This window comes from Takifugu flavidus, chromosome 2 (assembly GCF_003711565.1).
Source record: "Takifugu flavidus isolate HTHZ2018 chromosome 2, ASM371156v2, whole genome shotgun sequence".
NCBI classification, from domain to species: domain Eukaryota; kingdom Metazoa; phylum Chordata; class Actinopteri; order Tetraodontiformes; family Tetraodontidae; genus Takifugu; species Takifugu flavidus.
Genome location: NC_079521.1, coordinates 7,735,754 through 7,760,501, shown reverse-complemented (window position 1 = coordinate 7,760,501; position 24,748 = coordinate 7,735,754). Strand labels below are relative to the sequence as shown.

The 24,748-nt window shown below is 41.0% G+C and overlaps 1 protein-coding gene across 3 annotated transcripts; it reads right to left on the bottom strand.

The window, feature by feature from the left end:
- Window positions 1-1,966: 1,966 nt before the first annotated feature.
- Window positions 1,967-23,739, bottom strand: slc6a2 (solute carrier family 6 member 2). 3 transcript variants are annotated; one of them, XM_057023044.1, is made up of 15 exons: window positions 23,582-23,739; window positions 22,779-23,115; window positions 21,709-21,840; window positions 18,877-19,114; window positions 9,932-10,070; window positions 9,607-9,741; window positions 8,663-8,766; window positions 7,375-7,499; window positions 6,597-6,709; window positions 5,926-6,054; window positions 5,303-5,402; window positions 5,008-5,108; window positions 4,504-4,671; window positions 4,168-4,239; window positions 1,967-4,049 (listed from the first exon to the last, which is right to left on the bottom strand). In XM_057023044.1, exons 2-15 carry the CDS (start codon window positions 23,062-23,064, stop codon window positions 4,026-4,028), a joined length of 1,866 nt encoding a protein of 621 aa, XP_056879024.1. In that variant the 5' UTR covers window positions 23,065-23,115; window positions 23,582-23,739; the 3' UTR covers window positions 1,967-4,025. The 3 variants fall into 3 exon arrangements, with proteins under 3 accessions (XP_056879024.1, XP_056879033.1, XP_056879043.1); XM_057023053.1 differs by having other exon boundaries at window positions 23,533-23,728; XM_057023063.1 differs by lacking the exon at window positions 23,582-23,739 and adding an exon at window positions 23,202-23,459.
- Between the last annotated feature and the right edge of the window lie 1,009 nt (window positions 23,740-24,748).

Here is a 24,748-nt window from a genome sequence, read left to right as displayed (position 1 = left end):
AAAGGAATGTTTTGTGCCCACCCCCACCGAATGAAAAGGGGGTCATAAAGGGAATCTAAAAGGATACCATCTCAATCTAAGGAGGGATATGAAATGTATTTACTGTCAGGCTATTCTCACACAGCTTTCCCTTACAGAAAGTGCTCTGCTCTTTTTGATGCTGGATTCTCTCGGTTAGCCTTCCTTCCAAGCACCAAAGGTTTTATTGCCATGTCACATGGGTCACAATTGTGGCAATCGGATTATGAGTGTAGAAGTCTTCAGTCTTAAGAGGTGAATTACAAAATGGCTCTCCTTTGCCTCTATCACATTAGTGCTGCACAGAGCTGCCAATTATGAAACCCTCTGCAGTGGTCCGGTTGACTTTTATTAACGAAACAAATCTGAACCAAGTTTGTGGTTTTGACCTTTATGCAGCATTAAATCCATTGAGCAGTAAAACAAAGGCAGTTTTATGTATGTCTTAGTGTATGTGCTGTATTTTTGGTGACAAGCAGACCTACTCTATTACCATAGTCACAATCCTCTACTTCAAACACTCTAAATATTATACCATTTGTTTCTGCATGAAATGTGACAGTTCAATAACATTACAGCAGCTGTCCATCACAACCGCATCTTGGGTGTATCCTTGCAGTTTCTTGGTGTTTTGGTTTAAGCAGCACTCTGCTGCCCGAGACCTTGGGCAGAACGGTTTTGTCCATGTAGCCGAGGCGTCCTCACAGAAAGATCCTCTCTTCCTTCAATAATTCTTGTAGATCATTTTACTTAGAGCTTTGATTACCAAATCTTTTGATTCCATCCTTTGAGAGATGAAGGAATTCTACAGAAGTGGGGGACATCTAGGACAAGAATCCAGTCCTCTTTCACATTATTCATACTTTCATGCTGTGAGACAGCAGAGGGAATCGACAAAGCACATAAGCCAGACTGTGTGTGAGGGTGACTGAGTGCTCGTTGATAGTCAAAGGATTGAGCAACATCAACTCAGTCGTTAGGAAACTAGAATCCCACAAAGCAACTTATCTAAAACATTGTACACCTTCACCTTTGGGCCACTAAAGCCAAGCAATAAATTAGCGTGAAGCTTTTTGGTCGACACCCAGCATACATCATCCTTCTAATTTTAGGCAAGTGATTCACCCTGAGGAAGTAAAACATGAAATCTTTTACTGGTTGAACACTGAACACGTCACAAATAGAAATAGTGAGTACAAGCAGCTCTCTAATGATGACCCTCAGGGGGAGAAAGAACATGGGATTGTTGACTGAAGACTCCCAGAGCAATCCAGTCAATCCAGTTTGACCTCAACCTCACTAGTAGAGGGCACACGAATCCATAGCTATGTAAAGGTCAAAGGTTATCATCTATATATATGTGCTGCATGTGTGTTTATATTGTCCTGGGAATAAATCACTTTGGAATGTTTCCTAATGACAATAAATACCTGGAAGTACCCTGCAAATCCAATATAACAAGGAAAGCAGCTGAATATTATTTTGGAAGCATATCCTCTGAAACTTAAAATTAAGGGTATGTATATGCTGGCTCTGATTCCATTTTCTTATTTTCTCAATACTGTTTAAATAAATGAGTGGGCTGTGGTCCCTACAACAATAATCAGTCAAACGCATAGTCTCAAAAAAGTGGAGACCAAGTACAGACTTACTAACTTCCCAGATCCATACATGATGGAGGTTCTCAGAGAAAAATTGAATTTGAAGAAAGGTGGAGGGGATGCTGGGATTATTTCTGAAGTCGCTTTGTTCTTCAGAAAACATAAATGGGTAAAAACGTTGATGGGGTATGTAAATGGGGGTTTGTGTGTGCACTGAGACCTGACGCTCAGCTGTATAAAAGCTGTTTGAGATTAACGGCACAAAAGAAACAGAAAATGTGGAAATGAGCCAGTGTCACAGGTAGTTTTCAGTCCCAATAAACCACTTTAAATCAGAGGGTTCAGACTTTGTGTGTTGAAGAAATCCTTTATTATCATACTGCATATGCTTCAAACTTCTTTAAAGATAACTGTCATTCACTTCAACAGGACATTGGTATTGTACGCAGTATTCTTGTAAACATCGTCCGTGAATGCAGGGGTGTATTTATTCATATATGTGACACTGTAGCCCAGGGTTACAATAAAGTTTTTTTTCCCCTAAATAGTTCAACTATAGTTCCACTATACATTAAACACCATGTTATGACTCGACAGTTACATTTAAAATACTTTAAATTCACGTTTTGTTATAAACAGCTTGATAAATACAAGGTTATGTATAACAAAAGACTATATTGTTATATCTTATATATATATACTTTATGTGTGGTGTTAATACTTTAAGTAGAATTCCAGAAATTCAACATTTCATCCAATAAATAAAAGGATCAAATACATTTTTCAAAATTTCATCTCAGCACTGGATATGAAAATGGACACCTTCATAAGCCAGAGACATAAATGTGTGAGTTATTATCCTGCTATTGACATGATACAGAACATACAGTGATGTGACACTGACAGTTGACAGTCCTCTGTACTGTATAGTAACATCATAATCACACACACACACGCACACACACACACACACACACACACACACACACACACACACACACACTTGTTATCTTGCTGTCCTCTAACAGGAAAAGCCACAGAATTTCCTCAGACAGAAGGAAAAGTCTATAAAGGAAAGTCACACAACAACAGTACAAAACAGTAACAGTGACTAACAGCCTTTTGATTTACCTGCTTGAGCATATCCAGTGAGCAGCCAGACGAGCTGGGGGTGCTCAAACAGAAGGCCAAGCAAAATCATCTTTGGATGTGTGTTTTTGCACCACCCAATATGGACATCACATATATGTAAAGGTGAAATCATTGACTACAAAGCGTGGAGAGAGGTGAGATTGGGAGGAATTGAAGCTCCATCTGAACTGAGCAGAATAACCACAAACTCACAGACGCACAATCACTCAGCATATAGTTGCCATTGCTCAGCGCATTGAATGATATTTCGTTCATGACATGGATGTCAAGTTTAGCTCATAATTCCAAAAAAAACTCCTCAAACTTGAGAACCTGCCTACATCTGACCAACCCCTCCCTCCTTCCACCCTCTTCTCCAGTGGCTAAATATAGGACCCTACAGCAGATATCTGGCACAGAGGAGAAAAACAAATACTTTTCTTTGATTTGTGCAATCATGTTTTGTCTTTAGGTTCATATAGGAGCTCTTTGGAATGGTGCATCTTCCCTTTTCTCTTACAGCAAGTGACACTGAAGCACACGATCACACCTGGCTTCTCTTTGATAGGCATCATCTGGCTGGCCTCCAGCTCTTTGATTAAGATAACAAAGTACTAGATAAAATCATTACACTACCGCTCATAAACTATAGATTAGTTGTAATAATTCCTGAGTTAACATATCTTTTAATATATATCTCTATATATATATTTTCTCTCTCTCTCTCTCTCTCTCTCTTATTAGATCGTTAAAAGCAAAGGGTCTAGCTTGATAAGGCACTGACGCAGACAAGCAGCTCTGTCAAAGTAATAGCAAGGAAAGTATCTTTCTTCCAACAAAGAAAAGCAACAAATAATAATAACATACTTAACCATAACAAACTGGGACATTTGGGTCCCCAACAGTATATTAGTCCAGGTGGAAGCTGGAATCTTTTGGTTTCGATTTTAGCTACATAAACTATACAATGATGATTAAAATAGTATAAAATCCACAATCACAGGTGGATAACAGTACATTTCCCATTGGTTGTCCCTCCCTTGGCTTTAGCTGTACAGGGTAACTGAAGTGTTAAAAGGCATACTTCTGAACTCAAAGTGCTTGAAGCCACTAGACAACAAACAATGCCTTGGATAGTAAATGCACAGAGAGAAGACAGGAGGCAGCTGGGAGAGGATGGAACCTGCTGCTGTCCTGGCCCATCCGACCCACAGGGCACAGAAGAACTCCAGATGTTCTGTGACCAACTGACAAAGGAATCCTGCACATTCATCATCAAATGGCCAGCCAATGTCGGAGCTAGAAAGACAGTTTTACAAATGATCTATTGGGCTCTGGTTAGACAGTTATTGATTATTATCAACACTATTGTCAATCAATGCTTTCATATCCACAGAAGCAGAAAAAATGGCCTTACTTTGAACTGTCGGACGTTTCCTTCAGCCACCAAATGATGTTCGTGCTCTGGAGTGATGCAATAGCCTATCCTCTGAAACACATATGTTACAGCACATCACTACACTACACTACCGGTACTTTTAAAAATCACTTAAATTCAACTTAAATGTATTTTTTTGCACAATTGGCAAACTTGACTCAAGAAGCTATGTGCAAAATCGGTGAAACACTAATTATCTCGCAGACATTGAACCTCCACCAAAACTTAGACAGAGCTGGGACAGGTCTGAAAGCCCCCCCTCCATCCCCGACTCACCCAAACTAATTTACAATCTTATTTCGCTGCAACACCCACCTCCTTGAATGATCCTGATAAGCTGAAGAACTTGTATATGGCGTAAAACGGGACAAACAACATGGAGGACATGGCGACTCCCCAGCCAACAACGTTAGCCCAGTCAGGGAAGACGTACTCATCATACTTCAGGCCCGATGAGGTCAGAGTACTGGCTATTACCACAAACTGTCACAAAGAGAGACAAAGAAGTTAAATACTCAAGAAGACAACTGAAATATAATTATTAAACTTTGATGCAGTTGTATCCCCCCAGAACACCCAATTCATACTTAATATGTGGATTTTCGCATCTTAGTGAGTCTCTACTTTTCTCAATGTATGAGCCTTTTGTACCTGCAGGCATTTTTGATCCTTCAGACGAGTTTATTGTTTTTAAATAATTAAAGTGATTTATTGGCTTAATATGAGTGGGATGAGCCGTTATTCCAGTTCTTCTTCCAGCTATTCCAGTCCACTCCAACCGGTCGAGTAAAATAACTGCAGTGCTTTTGATCCACTCACCAGCAGAAAAAGTGGACTGACAAATTTCCAGCACAGCCTCCAGTACAGTCCTGGCTTAAATCCCATCATCCGCTCGATGTCTTCACTGAAGCGGTCCACGCCTGGAATGAGCATGGAAAGTTTCTCTCTAAACAATAAAGTTATTTGTGATTGAAGCTGACAATTAGCTATCTAATCTCTAATGTCTATATATATATATATATTTATATATATACTGTATATATATATATGAACAATGGTTTTCATTATTATTAAATGATGTTTTACATGAATGGCAAAGGTAGAATTTGTTTACCATAAAACCAAGACACTCCAATGGCCTCAATCAGGACACCAAATAAAATGGAAGTCCCTGCTGCGTACTTGTCTAACAGGGTCAGGACGTAGATGCCGCCCTAGAGAGGAAGAAAGACACGAGAAATTTGGACATAACTCACATTATAAAAGTGTATTGATAGTTCATTTTGGCCGGGGTCATTCCTTGTTTACAGTGAACAAAAAGGCTCCTCATGAACTGTGAGCCACTTTCACTGTGTGCATTAAATGATGCGTATCACATTTACTTTTCTGATTGGGTGTATTGATCAATTCAATTAAGGGACGAAATCATGCGCATCACGAGCACAATCGTTATCTGTCTCAATAACTGATGAACTCTGAATAAGAAGTACAGAGCAGGTTTCCTCCCCAAATTCAGCTGTAATTAAATTATTTTTATCAAAATAAGATTTTTTTCTTTTATAAATTAAATCAGAAAATGTTATTAGCGATGTTCAATACGGTTTAAATGACATTTGTTATTTATCCCAAAAACAGGCCGTTCTCGCTAAATCTGCCTACAAAAACCATGTTTGCATGTCGGAATCATTAACAGGTGTGTTTGTGCGTAAGGCATGCTTTTATGACATGTTTACTGACATTAGTGACACAGAGCAGGGCGAACAGGAAGGTAAGGAAGGCTGTGGCAAATGTGAAGAGCTTCCTGTGTCTCTTGAGGATCTTGAATTCATCTGATAGGCCTGTGATCACGGCCTCCATGCCACCCATCTGGTGGAGAGAAAGAACTTGATCAAAGACTAGTCGTCCCTATGGGCCTGGATCATATGACGATTAAAGGACCTCTTCCATGAGAAAATTATGGCTGCACAACTTCCATCATCAAATTTGGACATGTTGACTGTCTCAGTACATTATGAGCCAATAAAGGAGGATTATCAAACTGTACAGTAAGTTTTATTTGATGTTCTCTGATCCAGGGTACATTTTTCCCCAGGAGACGATAAGATATCATAACCCTAACCGTCCTCAACTACTGGGACCTAAAACCCGAGGCAGTGCTTATCTAAACACCAAATCCCTACGTGTACGTTGAAAGCATACAAACTTTCATATAAAGTGTGTGTTTTTAACTTAGCTGAGGTGTGCAACAATTATAGCATTCTCTTTACATCGATCAAGTGACCTAGTCACAAAACTATCATGACACATTTCAGTTTTCATTGATCCTCATATGTATTTGTTTGTTTCAGCTTTTGGTCATAAGAGCATGGTTCAGCTCTGTGCAGCAGCTGTGATGTTCACTGACTCACCGCACTGTCGATGCCCAAAGTCAGTAACATAATGAAGAAGAGGATGGCCCAAAACGTCGAGCCGGGAAGTGTAGAAATTGCCTCTGGGTAGATGATAAACACCAATCCTGCCCCTGTACACGAAGAGAACCACGCACAAATAATTCATAAATGGTATCGATGTATGCTGTACACTGAATTACATTATTTACCTCTATTGACTTTTTTAGAAACTGGTAAAAACTCAGGTTAAGAAATAATAATTTAGTTTCCAGTGAAATTGAGAGCAAAAATTGTATTTATCTGTATGTTAACATGCAATAAGAAACTATTGCCAATTACTGAGAATAATAATAATATAAAGAGAAAACGTTCGGGTCTAACTGACTCGGACCCAAGGTTCTGTGTATCTGAAGGACACTTAATTCCCTTTGAAAAACATAAATGACTGAAATATACAGAGACCGAGAAGTTTAAGTAGATTAGGATGTCATCTGGCTCCAAAATGAGATTACAAATTTGGAGAATATGTATCATTTGAAGACAGGGCCTCATAGTCTCAGTGACTGCAAAACAGCAACTCTACAGCAAAAGTAATATCGACTGAAAGACGACAAAATGGGCTTTTACTACATTTTTTTAACAACCCTCATTTGTGTTTCCATTTTTAAAATACAATGTCAAAAACTGCAGATCCTCTGAACTGCATGTGTTCACTTTCTGTGTTGAAACTCCTGATTCAAATGATCAACACCAAAAACATTTTTTACAAAGTCGTGACTGGAACGGCAGCACTCACCCTCCGTTGCCACATCCTCTATGCTAACCTTGTGTTTGTCGGCCATGTAACCAAGCACAGAGAAGATGACAAACCCTGAGAAGAAACTGGTGACGCAGTTCACTGAGGTGGTCAGGAGCGCATCCCTGCCGAGAGACACGCACAACAGGGCTTTTATTACCCGTTAAACACCGGGTCAAATCTGAAGTCACAAAAAAAAGGGCTGACAAAAGTGTAAATCATGTTTAATTAAATGGGTATTTGAGATCTACAGATTCTAATGACTTGTTTCCAAATGCTTACACACTACTTCCCTTTTATCCCCCTGGCTAGTCTTCTAAGGGTTCTTCAGCTGTTGGGACTAATAAGATTTTGTTCTTAGCTCCCTCTTGGTGGTAATTAGTGAGCTGTTCTGTCTCTGATAATCTGCAATATGTGAACATGAATGGTTCAAGTTGACCCCAAGTTGTGCTGCTTGGGACAGAGGACCATTCAGCACCACTGCATTACTTATGAGGCAAAAACATTGTAGACAAAAAAAAAGGTTTAATGCGATTGCTGTAAATTGTTATGGTTAAATTTGATTGCTCTAAATTGAGTAAAAAAATCACTTTATGCACACGTTGAAGTCCAAACGCTTTCCTAATCGTGATGTGGAACAAAAACACTGACAGACCTGGATGTTGCTTTGGGATTGTAATTTTTTAGACATGCCAAGTTCACTTTGGAAAAGCATATATGAAGGCTACCAGATAATCCAGTTACATGACTGTCCCGAATAGGAGCTCTATAAGGGATGCCTTTAGCATGTGGGAAAATTCCAGTGAGAATGCAGTGCAAGTGATCTTCACACATCATACAGAAAGTGTGAAGTACTGGGAGATGGACTGTTAGGAACATCTGTGTCAGCAGAACAATGTTATCTGCTGGGTGTGTCTGCAATAATGACTCCACCAGCTGGGAAGCAAGGGTAAAAAGTTTGCAGTCATGGTGGAAAAACACCATATGTAAAATCTGTTCCTCCGACTCCACCACTGTAACATATTACAATAGCAAATGAGCCCAATGTGCGACCTCGTATTTTTTCTGAAGTAGAGCTGCTCACGTCATCGTTCAGCCTTTGGCCATTATCTTGCAACCCTTCATGGTCTGCACTTTATCTCCCCTGGGAACACCTGGCAATTTGTGCAATTTAAACAGATTAACATCCTTTCCTGCCCCGGTGAACATGGTGGAGGAGGACGAACCCTCACAGATAAGCAGATGTCACAATGCAGTCCAAAACTACAGACACAATTCAGGCTCTTACCTGTAGCAGTTGTTGTCAAATTTGTTGTAACTGGCAAATGCAATGAGCACCCCGAACCCTGCTCCTAGTGAGTAGAAAATCTGGGTGGCAGCATCGATCCACACCTACAGGGTAACCAGAAAAGTTTTTTTAAACCTGTACATTTTATGTAAATTATGGAGCAATTTTTTTTTTAATGTCTTTCCTTTTATGTGTTATTCGTCTGTTACTGCTCTATAATGTATGTACTTTCCTTCTCTTTAGAAGGAAGTTTTTGACATTATGGTTGCTACATTTAAAAGCTTTGGTCTTACAGATTTGTGGAATCCAGTGGGTTTTTTTTTCAATTGCTGTGTGTTGCAACCTTCCCAAATGACTTAATATTATACATGAGGATTTTTCTTTACAGGGTTGAGTGAGGAGATCTCATCCGATGACACCAGCATGCTGATGGATAAGTGATGCTAAACCAGAGAAGAAGGTGTGTGAATCCTTTTAGTTCGAGCTCATCTTCATGCCACCCACTGTGCTTAAATTCTTTGCATGTGCGTGTGAGACTGTGCCATCATTATGTATGTGTTGAATTAATGGACGTTTATGAGAAACCAAACAAGGGGATACATCTGGAGTCGATCTTGCATATACAGCATTTAGCAACAATGACCAACTGAGCTACAAATATGAGGAGCTTTCATGAACTTTTCCAGAACCCTTAAGGTCACAGTGCACACATGGGCTCAGCTAAGGAAGAATGACATGTACAATAATCTACAGAGAAGAGGCACCGGCAAAAAAAAGTAACCTTTGAGATTCTCAGCATATATTGCTCCACTTCAGGGAGTGATAATAATTGGCAGCTCTAAAGGACTCCTGTTTAATTCAAACCCCAGATGTGAAGAAGGAAGTGTAGCGGAACACATTAACAATCCCATAGCGTGGACTGACGGCCGTAAACACTTTCTCACCTCAAGATTGTTGAGCCGCTTGAAGTCGATATGGAGGTAGGCTTTAATACCTTCCATTGACCCGGGCAGGGTTACGCCTCGGATCAACAGGACAAAGAGAACCACGTAGGGCATTGTAGCTGTGATGTAAACCACCTGAAATATACACACAGTGAACAAATAGGATGGAAATAGGGTTGTTCACTACAACATGGGCATTTTCTTCCAAAATAAAGTTCCATTGTCAGGCTTTAATTTTAACCCAATAGATATAAAGCACATATAAGACTGTTCCTTTGATCAACTTAATAATACAGGGTAAAGGCTTCAAAATCAAATCCTTTACCTTTCCTGAGGACTTCACACCTTTCCAAAGGCTGAAGAACAGAATAAAAACCACCACAACCAGACACAAGCTCAGGTCCCAGCGAGGCAGGCCCAAGTCATGAATGCCCCTACTCTCGTGCAGATGGAGAACACCTCGTCTACAGAAGCACAACACACAAACATCAGAAAACCATGCTCAGATGTGCTTACAGCAAAGGGGTCATCTACCATTCTCCTAAAACTCACTGCCAGATTAAAGTGAGATAAAAAAAGAAAGAAGAAAAGAAAGTGAATCTCCTCTGCTCCAATTTTCAGATTTTTCAGATGTGAGCCCCATCTCCTGAATTGAATTAGATTTTTCGTATAAGTTCAAACACACACTGGTTACTCTGCTTGAGGTGTGGTCATCCATAAAGTCCTCAAATCTGGTTTGCTTCAGAATTTATTGGTTTGTTTAAGAGAGATAAGGTCTGGGTGTATGTTACATTCCTGTCATACTAGAATGGCAATGGAAACAAAAAACATTATTACATCCCCACAACTTTAAACCGTATATTATCTATAATCTATATCCTTACCGACTCTTTTGGCAGGGCAGTAGATAATATTTCTTCTGTGTCAACTTTTATTAAACTATTTTTGCAGATACATATCACTTCTGGACTTAGTCAATACAATCTCTTTGCAAAGTAATTACTTCTATTATTTGGTATATTTTGTATATGTAAACTCACTTCAGCATTTACATGCAGGTCATTTTATTCTGGATTATATTTCATCCTGCAAATACAAGTTGACAATAGAGGGCAGCATTAGCCACCAAATGCTACATGTGCCCTGTCATTTCAAATGTCATTTAAATGTTAATGCCTGATTATATAACAGCACTTAGCTGTTGTTATTCTCATAATTTGGACTAAATTCAGCGTCATTGTTGTTGAAATGGAACAAGCTGTTGACACTCTTTTGGATATCATTGTTGGTTTTATCAGGGTAGGGTGCTAACTTCAACACACCGGCGACAACATACACAAAAATCATCACTTGCGACCAACAGGATGTGTTTCATTGGATACCGATACTCTGTTTTGTTTGTTTGACATTCCACCAAGACCTGCGTCACGAAAGATTCAATTAGGCTGGCATGTGATGTTATGTGTTGATAAACAGCAGAACCTGATTTGGATCTGATACCGAGGTTGCTTACACTACAGCCTAACAGAAACAACTGAAAAGTTGCACTACTCTGGGAAAAGGAGTCCGAGGGGAATCCGCGAATGTCTTCAGAATTTACTTATCTATGGTTGATAATAAATTCAAAGCTATACGGTCTTTAGGGATGCAGATAGTCGCGTGAAGAGGCGGTTATTTGGGGAGTAAAATTTACAGCCAATGCTTTGACTTGGAGGAATAGTGTTGATTTTGTGTTGTAATGCCCCAAGGCCTCCTTGAACATCTGATAGCATTGATAGTGCACTGCCAGTAAATCCACACTGAAACATAAATCCAAATCCCTGTAGACCAGTTACTTTAAACACATTTACTCTTATCATCACTCCCTAAGCTGGTTATGCTATGATCCTAGCACTCAGTGTTACTGTTAGCAAGTCTCTGCACAGGGTTTCCTGGAGCCAGCTCAATGTAAAAAAAAAATAGATGTGTGTGCCAGAAAAGAATAGCTAAAAAAGGGATAGTATTATTTGTTAAGTGCTATTTAAGGTTGAATTAGATGGTGTTTCACAAATGAGTCATTAGTTTCTTGTTTCAAATTCAGGTTGACAATTTTTATCATTGACCAGAGAATTCGGGTTCATTTTTTGGATCCTTTCTCTTGTGCAATAATTATAATGTAAAACCCATATAACAAAAAAATCTGTCATTATCCTGAAACTAAGCTTTTGCATCTTTTATCCTCTGGAACAGTTTTTTCAAATGTCCGTGATTTCAAGGACAGTGATTTCATAGCTGTTCTGACAGAAGAAAAGCTTTATAAGGTGCATATGTTCAGCAACTGTAGCATGTTCATGCTGTTACACATACGGCAAGCTAGATGCTATTAGGAATGAAGGTTGAAGGGCTGAAAAGTGGTCAGATTTCATCTCAGTCATCACTTTTAATTAAGTGTTGAGATGATCTTGTAACGTCTTGGATGCTACAGGCTAGAAAAGTCAAATAAAGCAGACAGAATTCACCACATAACCTTGAGTACACCTTGTTCAGACATAAAGGCGTCCACATGTGCACTTGGCACCAGGACGCCTTAGGCCGCAGATCAATGATCGACTTTGTGATTGTGTCATCGGATTTGCGGCCGCATGTTCTGGACACTCGGGTGAAGAGAGGGGCGGAGCTGTCAACTGATCACCACCTGGTGGTGAGTTGGCTCCGATGGTGGGGAAGGATGCCGGACAGACCTGGCAGGCCCAAACGTGTTGTGAGGGTCTGCTGGGAACGCCTGGCAGAGTCCCCTGTCAGAAGAAGCTTCAACTCACGCCTCCGGGAGAGCTCTGACCATGTCCCGGGGGAGGCAGGGGACATTGAGTCCGAGTGGACCGTGTTCCGTGCCTCCATTGTTGAGGCAGCTGACCGGTGCTGTGGCCGCAAGGTGGTTGGTGCCTGTCGTGGCGGCAATGCCCGAACCCGCTGGTGGACACCAGCGGTGAGGGATGCCGTCAAGCTGAAGAAGGAGTCGTATCGGGCCTTACTGGCCTGTGGGACTCCTGAGGCAGCAGATGGGTACCGGCAAATGAGGCGCGCAGCGGTTTGCCGAGGCAAAAACTCGGGCATGGGAAGAGTTCGGTGAGGCCATGGAGAACGACTTTCGGACGGCCTCGAAAAGGTTCTGGACCACCATCCGGCGTCTGAGGAGGGGAAAGCAGTGCACTGTCAACACTGTGTATAGTGGTGATGGTGTGCTGCTGACCTCAACTCGGGATGTTGTGGATCGGTGGAAGGAATACTTCGAGGACCTCCTCAATCCCACCAACACGCCTTCCAGTGAGGAAGTAGGGCCTGGGGACCTGGAGATGGGCTCTCGTATCTCCGGGCTGAAGTTGCCGAGGTAGTTAAAAAACTCCTCGGTGGCAAGGCCCCGGGGTGGATGAGATCCGCCCAGAGTCCCTTAAGGCTCTGGATGTTGTAGGGCTGTCATGGTTGACTCGACTCTGCAACATCGCGTGGACATCGGGGGCAGTGCCGCTGGATTGGCAGACCGGGGTGGTAGTCCCTCTTTTTAAGAAGGGGGACCGGAGGGTGTGTTCCAACTATAGGGGGATCACACTCCTCAGCCTCCCTGGTAAGGTCTATTCAGGGGTACTGGAGAGGAGGGTCCGCCGGATAGTCGAACCTCGGATTCAGGAGGAGCAATGTGGTTTTCGTCGTCCTGGGCGTGGAACAGTGGACCAGCTCTACAACCCTCAGCAGGGTCTTCGAGGGTGCATGGGAGTTTGCCCAACCAGTCCAATGTGTTTTGTGGACTTGGAGAAGGCATTCGACCGTGTCCCTCGGGGGGTCCTGTGGGGGGTCCTCCGAGAGTATGGGGTGTCGGGCCCGCTGATACGGGCTGTCCGCTCCCTGTACGATCGGTGTCAGAGTTTGGTCCGAATTGCTGGCAGTAAGTCGAACTCGTTTCCGGTGAGGGTTGGCCTCCGCCAGGGCTGCCCTTTGTCACCGATTCTGTTCATAATTTTTATGGACAGAATTTCTAGGTGCAGTCATGGTGTTGAGGGGATCTGGTTTGGTGACCTCAGGATCGCGTCTCTGCTTTTTGCGGATGATGTGGTCCTGTTGGCTTCATCGGCCCGTGACCTCCAACTATCACTGGATCGGTTCGCCGCCGCCTGTGAAGCGGCTGGGATGAGAATCAGCACCTCCAAATCCGAGGCCATGGTTCTCGACCGGAAAAAGGTGGAGTGCCTTCTCCGGGTAAAGGAGGAGATCCTGCCCCAAGTGGAGGAGTTTAAGTACCTCGGGTCTTGTACGAGTGGGGGAAGAATGGAGCGGGAGATCGACAGGCGGATCGGTGTGGCGTCTGCAGTAATGCGGACTCTGCACCGGTCCGTTGTGGTGAAGAGAGAGCTGAGCCGAAAGGCGAAGCTCTCGATTTACCGGTCGATCTTCGTTCCTACCCTCACCTATGGTCATGAGCTTTGGGTCATGACCGAAAGAACAAGATCACGGGTACAAGCGGCTGAAATGAGCTTCCTCCGTAGGGTGGCTGGGCTCTCCCTTAGAGATAGGGTGAGAAGCTCTGCCATCCGGGAGGAACTCGGAGTAGAGTCGCTACTCCTCCGCGTTGAGAGGAGCCAGATGGGGTGGCTTGGGCATCTAATCAGGATGCCCCCTGGACGCCTCCCTGGTGAGGTGTTCAGGGCATGTCCCTCCGGTAGGAGACCCCCGGGGAGACCCAGGACACGTTGGAGAGACTATGTCTCTCGACTGGCCTGGGAACGCCTGGGGATCCCTCCGGATGAGCTGGAGGAGGTAGCTGGGGAGAGGGAAGTCTGGGCTTCTCTCCTTAGGCTGCTACCCCCCGCGACCCGACCCGGATAAGCGGTAGAGAATGGATGGATGGATGGAACCTTGAGTACAGTTTCTTGTTTCAAATTCAGGTTGACAATTTTTATCATTGACCAGAGAATTCAGGTTCATTTTTTGGATCCTTTCTCTTGTGCAATAATTATAATGTAAAACCCATATAACAAAAAATCTGTCATTATCCTGAAACTAAGCTTTTGCATCTTTTATCCTCTGGAACAGTTTTTTCAAATGTCCGTGATTTCAAGGACAGTGATTTCATAGCTGTTCTGACAGAAGAAAAGCTTTATAAGGTGCATATGTTCAGCAACTGTAGCATGTTCATGCTGTTACACATACGGCAAGCTACATGCTATTAGGAATGAAGGTTGAAGGGCTGAAAAGTGGTCAGATTTCATCTCAGTCATCACTTTTAATTAAGTGTTGAGATGATCTTGTAACGTCTTGGATGCTACAGGCTGGAAAAGTCAAATAAAGCAGACAGAATTCACCACATAACCTTGAGTACAGTTTCTAAGTTAGTCTTACATAAAGTGTTTTCCTGATGTGACATGAATGAAAATCTTGATTTATTTCAGACGTAATCACTTAAAAATTTAGGTCACAATTATTACACCTTTTGAGTTAAAGAGACCAAACTAATCAGTTATCAAATCAAATAGGTTACATTAACAGCTTATGACATCCTTCCTTTTGAGAGCACTTTATGCTTGACATGCTGCTATACTTAGAAGATATACATTATAAGTGCTAAAGTGGAACCTACTACTGCAAATAAGGAAATGTTTTCATTTTTACATTTATTACTGTGAGGAAAACAGTTGTAACAAGGTTTTAAAGTGAAACAAATTCAGCTTATCAGATAAGCATCTGTGGTTTTTGTGATCCTCAGAAATAAAGACATGGCACATTCACATAGGATCACTATTCAATGAAGCCAAAATTTTGAATCCATGTTTGCCAAGTCAGTATTTGCTTTTAGGAATTTGGTGGCTAAGAGAAAGCCATGCATGATTAATTTATGTTTATTCTTGTCTTTATTCTAGTGTCTCCAGACAATCGGTCTTGACCATCAGTTAAAACTGTTATACAGTCATTTCAAAACATTTTCAATTCTGTCACTCTGCAAAGAATATTCACTTGTTTGATTTTTTGTTTTCTAAAGGTTTTCCTAGGAGTGCACCACACCCCTCACCCTGAGATCAGACCTAGCAATGCTTAAAGAAAGTGACTACCTAGAGACAGTGGACAGCTTGAAGTCATCAAACAGCTAAGATAAATAAGTATATCACGAAAAAGATGAGCAGCACAGAATCTTAAGGACATCAGACGTTGCTCAAGACTTCAAGACCAGACCAATGTGTGTACTGAATGGATGGGCTACAAAAGATTTTTTTGACTCAGTACCTCATGCATGGATACTGGAGTGGCAGGATCTGTACAAGATCAACAGGCCTCTAAGAATTCAGCAGGGGTGTGGAAAATTAATATAGAGGCCAAATTAGAGACCACTGCACAAGCTAGCATTAAGTGTGGCATGCAACAAAGTCACGCTGTGCAAAGGTCTGAATCCTGACAGTAAGATCATTACAGTGACTTAGATACTGCCTTGGGCAAGTATTAGCTACAGCACCTCCTCTATATGGACATCATCAAAAGATATGCCAATAGTTAGCAAAACACGGCCTCACTGATCTACTACTATTTGGAATTGTGCTGCCGAATAGTAACAAAGAGAGGTAGGGTAGTCATATAGGGTCAGACTATTACATTAGGAACAGTGCAAATATCAAGGATAGAACAAGTACCTGGGGATACTGCAGCTGATTAGAAAGAACAAGATTTGTATGACATACACTTAGTGTACAAACTGGCAGTCAGAGGATACCCTGCTGGTACAATGATTTGCTCAACAGATGCGAAAGAGACCACTGATATAAAACAACAAGGTTTCTAATGATTCTTAGGCTATTCCACCCCAAGTCTAGCACCCTGCGGTTGTACATAGAGCTGCAAGACCAAGGCCGAGTCTTGGTGATTGTCACAGTGCATTTCAGAATGCACAACAAAAATCGATGAGAATATCAGAAAGATGGTCCCCAGTGACAGGTTGTTAAGTGAATACCTTAGAAACCAATTGTGAAAACCCAATGGAAGGGAAGGAAAGTTCTGGCCTTCAGAGAAGGACAAACCCCTTCATGGCATGTAACAGCACTGAACTGAGGAAGTGGCCAATATCAGAAAAAAAGCTGCATATTGCTGGGCATGAAAGACAAGACATAAGCAGGGATCATGGTTGCAGGAGACCAGGCTCTGAGATCAAGCAGCTTAGATGTGGGCATCTATCACATTGGACAAAATCTGAAGGGGCAGACTGTGCAATAAAGGCTTTGACCATGTGTTACAACAGTTAAGTTTGACTAGAGGTCAAAATGGAATACAGCTCCAAAGGGGGTGATCAAGAGATCCTGTGGAAATTCCAGATAAATATTTACAGAAGGGTGGCAATTCCAGGTGATAGGAACATAAGTAAATAAAAGAAATTACAACATCTGAGGACATCCTAAGGAACAAACGGGAAAAACAACGGAGATTTCTGTGCAAAATGTGCATTGCTAGAAACAACATAGGGACTTTAAAAGACCCCTCTGGCAAAGAACCTGGGCTTGAATGAGGAACAGATTGCCTGGGGAAAAAGAGTAGGGGAATTGATGATGTTTATACAAATGGACAGCTGGTGGGGTTATTGCCCTATTGGGTCCCCTCAGTTATGTGGTTAAATTAGCAAAATTTGGATTTTTTAAAATAAGTAATTGTATATATCATACAATGTGTTGCTGCTGTTTATCCAAGTATTTATCTATGACATCTCCTATCATGCCCTAATATTTGAAAACAGACAAGTAGGGGGTATTTATATTTTATATTTTTATTTTATTTTATATATTTTTTTTAATACTTATATTTACATAGGTTGCAACATTTTACGTCAGCCGAGGCAGCGGGCCATTAACCACGAGTACACTATTAAAGTAAAGCGGACCTAATATAAAGTTTTGCTTTATAAAATAATTAGTATATATTGAATAAAACATCTGGAATATGCTTACACGTTTGGGTAAGAATATGAAATGAATGGAGAAAAAGCTGCTTAGGCTGTTTATAAAGTTTTCATAGTTAGCCTTGACTAATGATGCAATGTTTGAGGAAATATTTACCAAATAAAAATAGATCGGTTAAATGTCAGTTAAGGGAAATGCCAAATGCTTTTTTTTGAATGACAAATAGACAAATATTACTGTGAGCTTTTTCCATTATGCATTGAAAGTAAACAACAGTAAGATGGAACATTCTTTCTTTCACTTTCCAAAACCTTTGAAACAGAAGATTCAAGAGCTGTGGCACTGCTCCTGAGCACAAGACTAAGAGGATTTATTCTACCGAGCGGAGCCTCACTCCACGCTTGATTTTCTCTTTTGTTGCTTGACAGGCTGCGGATTTCTCACATGTGAACAGAAGTAATATTAAGTATGAGGACTTCTGGATGGTGATAGAAGTGGAACTTTTATGGAACTTGTGTGCATTCTGAGTGTCCCTATAGTTCACATGGCCTCTTCGACTTCTCTGAACTGCACAATCACTTTCCACAGAGGTTAGTAAAGAACAGACTGTCTGAAACGTAAACATATGGAGCTTTTGTGTGCACTTCAAAGAGTCATTTTGAACTTTTTATGTAAACTTTTTTATAGGAAAACAGTTACGGCCAGAGACACCGTGTCCACATACTTATATTTAAGGGCTGTAGCTGGTTATTCTCAAGCTTGTGTTAGTGTATACTATAAAACCAGGTGCAAATCGGGACCATATCCCTGTTTTAGCATACTCGTTTCCATCCCGACGGCCCTCGGACACAGACCAGAACTGGGGAAAATAAGTTGGTCACTTTGTGTTGCCGGCAAGTTGGAAACGCAGGTACGTAGCCCATCAAGACATCTTATTTAGATGTTTGACACAGATGTTTAATGTGTTGCAGCGTACACCTGCCGACACTTCTAAAGTCCCCCCTACGCCCTTGTACAGTCTATTAACACGATGAGAAATCACCATTTCCACGTGACATGTTAGTTGGGTTGCAGCCAGCTTAACACTCGAGCCAAGTTTTTCAAGTAAATGAGTAAAACAAACACAGATGCTTATCCGATAAACAAAACACGCCTTGACCAAACAGTGATGGTTTGTTTGTCTTAGTGTTGTTTTTCGTCAGGAGCTGTGGAAATGAAATATTTGGTAGCAGAATTATTATCACTGCAGTGATTCAAGAAGAGAATGTTCCATCAGAGTGTTTGATCAAACTATGGCTGAGAGCACACACACACACACACACACACACACACACACACAGACACACACAGACATAGACTAACTCACTCATAGAACTCTGCTGCCGGGGTGATCTTGTACTTGGCGTAAGACGTCCCGTTGCCGATTACCGAGCCATTGATGACTTGGGGGTCGGTGCAGTTTTCACTGTTCCAGCTGTTGTCACATCCTAACCACGGCAGCTCATTGGTCATGGAGGAGAACAGGTAGTAAAGGGACCAGGCAATGATGACATTGTAGTAGAAGCCCACATAGAGCGCTATGAGGATGACGGTGTAGCCCACACCTGAAGAACACAGATGTCAAGTATTACTTAAAAGACCAGAACAGTCAACTACGTGGGCATCAAAAAGTCCATTTCAAGGCTGTTGAATTGTAGTTGTACATACATTGTATAATTTATTTTTCTGAAAAGCATCTTTTGTCTTTTTCCCATCGTAAACTTTGACAAGAAGAGATATCAATCTACACAGATCTCAACCGTGATTAATGTTTATTTATAATCATAATCAATAAAGGGGTCTCAAACAGAAAAATTATAATTGTATCAATTATCCAATGATTAACCATAATTGTCCAAAAAAATGAAATTTCCCATAACTGAAGGACAACTGACGAGCTTGCACAGTTATGTCCTGTCCTTGTCTCGCTGTCTCGTTTTCGTAAATATGGGGACTAAAGCAAGACATCAGCTGGACTGAGATACATATAAACCCTTCCTCCAGTGTACTTTCACTTTTTCAAAACTTTTCACAAATCTGTCCAAGACATTTTCAAATGATGGGATAACCTGTTTTCATCCCACTGGAATGTGATGTCGTTGCATGAAAACAGTCAAGCCATACAGCATGAATTTCCCATTTGAGACAGGAAAAGACTTTTAAAGCCTCCAAAGTGCTGCTGCCAATGAAAGCAGTCACAGTGTCAATTTAAAATTTGCAACTGGAAATTTGTATTTGCTATTATTTTGAAATAGTCCCTGCAGCACATTAAAACGCTTCAAGCATTTGAAGATGCTTGAGTGTGACAAAATCTTGTGTAAGCATAGTTTTAAATACACGCAGACAACTTTAAATAAAGACTTAACATACCTGGACAGACAAGACTGACAAAACAGTTCTCTTTGCATTTTACTGCAGTACAATTTTTTACTGCTTTTGAGCTTAGCATTAGTCAGGGGTTGTAAATTTCAATCCTGGCCACAGCACTTTGAGCAGTAGATGAAGTGTTGGTAAGTAGATATGGGCTGTGTTCAAAACACTTCATAAATGACAAGTGGGAAAAGCCTGTGATGTAAAAGCCTGTCCAACGCCGCACCTGTAACCTCAAGATATAGAACAACCATTGTATCAGTGGAAACGCAGTCTTAAGTTTGATTCCCAGCTGACTTTGCATAATTTACATTACAGTTGACTGTGAAATGATAAATTCATACACAGGATAGCGATACTATTTTAGCTTTTACATCATTTATTCAGGTGAAGACTGTTTCACTGTAAATAAATATGGGCTTAATTAAGAACACATTCAGTGTTTGGTGCTATGGGTGTTATCCCCAGTCACCCTTCAAATGCACAGATCAATACATCAATATTTCACAAATTGCTCTTTCAAATTGGGTCAAATTAAACTGAACATCGCAGGGTGCTGGAAGTGCCATCTGTTTAGATGTAGCAATGGTGGCACATTTTGCTTCTTGTAGAATGTTTTGAAACCGCAAACCTGTTTTTTTTGGTGACTGGCATGGATTATTTGGACTGATTTGGGGGAAAAATGACAGAACTGAGCAAGTGGATATATCTCATCTAAAAAACTGGAAAAACTGAGCACCCCAGGATACTGCTGACATCACCCTATTTCTCAATTTCTCACCCTGGCTTCCCGGGGTCTTTGGGATCAAGTTTCAAATGAAAACCTTTACACGTAGAGCCTGGCATAGGGAGACCGAAGCGTATGTGTCAGATTTACCCCCTTTCCAGTCGTCTGCAGGTTTCCCTATTATTATTACAATTATTTCTTGCACTTAAGTAATATCTAATTTGATTTTAGTTAGAATTTAGAATTTATCAGTTTCGCTTTAATCTATACTGAGCAGTGAGCCTATAATTTGCATCGGTGGAACCCTACTATTCCACAACTATTCCATAACAAACCAGCTTGGACTAAAGATTCATAGATCTAAAATGAACTCGTGCATTATGTAAAACTGCATTGTAAAATGTCATGGCATTCTGTGTTTTATATGTTCCACATGTTGTTGTTTTTTCATAACTATAGATGGTTTTATCCATCCGTTATCCATATCTGGGTCTTCAAGGATTAAGGGAATAGTCCAGTCTAGGTACTTGCAGTAAATTTTTAAATTAAACATAATTTATGAAAAATAATAGCAGGAACATCGAGTCCAATCAACTCCTTCATGTGTGATTAGTGGATTTATTACTTTAACTGAAACTGGAACTGAAAGTTTTTTTTGGATAAAAACAACTTCTAATAAACTTCTATCTGGCTGTACATTTTTCTGGCACCAGTTAGTCTTATAATGCATGTGTACTCTTGATATGGTCCTGTTTAATGCAACCAACATTTGCAATAAATAAGTTTGTTGTAATCAGAATGTCACATGAACTGAACATTAGGACAAAGATTTGGTCAGGCAAGTACAATAAGGCAAAAAGTTAAACAATCCAAAGAACTTAAACAGAGAATAAAGTGATGTGACAGAGAGGACAGACACTTTGGAACCTTAAAGGGGAAAGAACAATAACAAAGCATTGAGGTAAAGGGCAAGATAGGGAAAAAACAATTTAATAAAACTCTAAGTGCAGTTTAAAAGGTTAGACCGAGTCAGAAGTTCATTTAGGTATACGAGCATCTCACCTTTAAAGACGGGGCAGATTTTCCAAACTGTAGCTGCACCTTCTCTGTTGTACTGACCCAATGCAAGTTCCATGTAGAACAATGGCATCCCCGCAATCACCAAGAAAAGGATGTATGGGATCAAAAAGGCTCCTGCAAAGGAAAAAAGATGAACACGAACAACACACACGCACACGTACACACACACACACACACACAACACACACACACACACACACACACACATTTATAAGAGCATTTTTAAGGGGAAAAAAGGGAGAAGTACACATCATTGTAACATTGTTGGAAAAACAATATGTTATAACATGACCAGGAAGGTTCACAGTCCAACCAGCTCAAAAAGGAAATGACCTGTCATGATCATTTTTTGAAATACTGTCCAACACAAACATTGTCACATTCATCCCCCCCAGCACTGCACTTAATCCATTTTGCTGTGGGCACATGTTGACTTTTAGCAAGTGAAAGCACGCACCTTCTAGTGAGTGCTCCGCTGTCATCACTGAACCAACACGGTGAGGAACAGTGTTTCCTTCACCCAGCTCCACACATACATGTGCATGTGCACACACGTGCAGTCGAATGTTTTTCTCCCCTCTCTTTCCGAGTGCAGTGCTATGTTTCAGCACTTTTTAAACCAGTGCAAGTTCATCATTAACTTTATTCAGACTGACTGTTCAAACTTTGGCACCAGCATTTTGTAAAGGATTTAATTAGTTAAAAATGAATGGCAACTGATTTAATAATAAATAATCTTAAAATAGAATATTACAATATTGAAATATTTGTAATGTTTATATTTTTGATTAAATGTTGTATTACATTCAAACCAGCAGCAGGTGTGCAACAGCTCAAGATAGAAATATATAAACAAACATCATACTTAAGGTACATAGCAAAGAAATGTTTCAGCAGTTTAAAAAAAAGGGCATCAGCAGTAAAGATACAGCTTTGAGAAATTTGCACTGATTTTAGCATCCTGCTGGCGCTTGAGCACGACTTTGTGTCTCGTAACTGTTTTAAGCATCATTCACTCCCAACAATCTACAAGAATTATAGAGTTTACTCACCCCCTCCGTTTTTATAGCACAAGTAGGGGAATCTCCAGACATTTGCCAGGTCCACCGCGAAGCCAATGACGGACAGTAGAAAGTCAATTTTCTTTCCCCAAGTTTCCCTGTTGTCCTCGGTTCCGATGTGCCCCACACGGTCGCTGGGGGAAGGGATGATGGAAGAACTGGTGTACTGGACCCCATTCTGGTCCTTCACCAGTATCAGTTCAACCTCCTTTTTCTCCGCGTTGCACTGGTTTAGCGGGGCCACCGACGAGAGCTTGTGTTCTGGCATAATATTCATCTTCTCTGGTGCCTATGATGTCCAGGCTGCTCTCACGGCCCCCTGTGGGTTCTGGAAGAGCAGATAATCAGAGACGGAGTGCTTAAATAAGGTCGGAAATCACGTTGACAACAAACGGATAAAGAATTGTTCTCCACCGAGATTAGAGCAAAACGTCCGCGCACATGGGCTGAAAGGGAAACACTGAGTTTGTACGTTAAGTTTCACAACGGGTCTCGCAAGAATTAGGAGTTGCTAAAAACCCGGTATGCTTAAGTCAGTATATTATTAACATGAAAATAAATGGATCTGTAGTCTGATATAGAGGAGGCTTCAATGACAGAGCATTCTTCTTAATGTCACCGCGCGCACTGAGCGCACTGTGCGCAAAAACGGATGTTCACTCTACTAGCTGATACTTCTTGACACAATCAAAACAGCACTTGTGAATAAATATATAAAAAACAACAGACTGTTTAAATACGTCACCTATGTCGAAATAATTAAAAGCTTGCCCCTGCAGGGGGTTTGTCCATACTTGTTCAAGCTAAGAACACCTCTCCATGACCGGACGCTGCGGTTGTCCAGATGCGTCTGAGGGGAGACAGCCCATTCTGAAAGAACTACAAGACTCGCCTTCTTCGGCAGAGACTATATAAAATCGTCAGAAGCTTTTAAATCGGTTTCCTCTCTCTCTTCCACGTGATATTTTATAATTGAGCACTTTCTCTCCAGTTTGATGTGAAGTTGACATGCTGGGCGCTTTTCGGCGGCGCTTAAGTTCCCGTAAACGTGCGCATCTCCGGATTTGTCCACGGGAGCGAGTTAAACAGCGATCTATTGGTGACGGAGCACACGACACATTATGACATGATCCATTTGCAACTTTTTCTAATAATGAAACATTGTCACAAAACCTTCACGTGAACTTTGTAATCGTTTGGTGCGTTTAGGGGTTTAGTTTCAAGCGCCTCATCTTATTATCAGGCTTGAATTTTACATCACACAGATATTTGATCACTTTCCCACAGTTTTATATTACTACTTGAACATCCCATACGACCAAACTTTCTGATATTTTAATTTGGGCAAGTCTATCTGTTTCTTCTCTGTGCTAACCAGATTGAATTACAGTTTTCTAAGAAGCCGTAAAAGCATTGTGTTCCATGTGTAATTCAATTTTACCGCAGCTTTTGCCAGTGGCAATGATTTCTATTAGATATGGTTGATCAGTTCATGCCATTAAAGTCAATGAATGTCCTTTTTGCTCTGCAGTGCTTGTTTTTACAAAACCCTAAGAGGGTTGGTTTGGGCATTTGGTTGGTGAAGATTAAATAACTGCAAAAAAGCATCAAAAACAAACAAAAAGAAGTTTTAAAAAAATCAGGGAATCATTAACACTGCTGTGTTTCAAATTTGAATGATTGTTCTGCATTTTCATGTGGAGGTGTGCAGAAGCAATGAATGCCTGAACAGCTTCTACTAGGTGGGGAATGTATTTCTAAATTTATATTTCGGTTTACTTGCAGTTGTCCATGAGAAGCGACCAGTGAATGTATGGTAAGTGCGTGTTTTGAGACATACTGAGCACAGACACTAACAAGTGTAGCTTAACCTCTAACCTGAAGGGGAGTGCACAGCTCAAGGCAAAATAATGGCTTTTACCTCGGTCATCTAGGAACTCTGAACGCTCTGAGATGTTGAC

Coding starts and splice junctions, on each gene's coding strand:
- slc6a2 (XM_057023044.1), bottom strand. CDS start 23,064: ATGAATATTATGCCAGAACACAAGCTCTCGTCGGTGGCCCCGCTAAAC. Junction 7,500..8,662: donor TTTGACAACAACTGCTACAG/GTAAGAGCCTGA, acceptor GTCTCTCGGCAG/GGATGCGCTCCTGACCACCT. Junction 4,050..4,167: donor GAAACGTCCGACAGTTCAAA/GTAAGGCCATTT, acceptor CTGTCTTTCTAG/CTCCGACATTGGCTGGCCAT.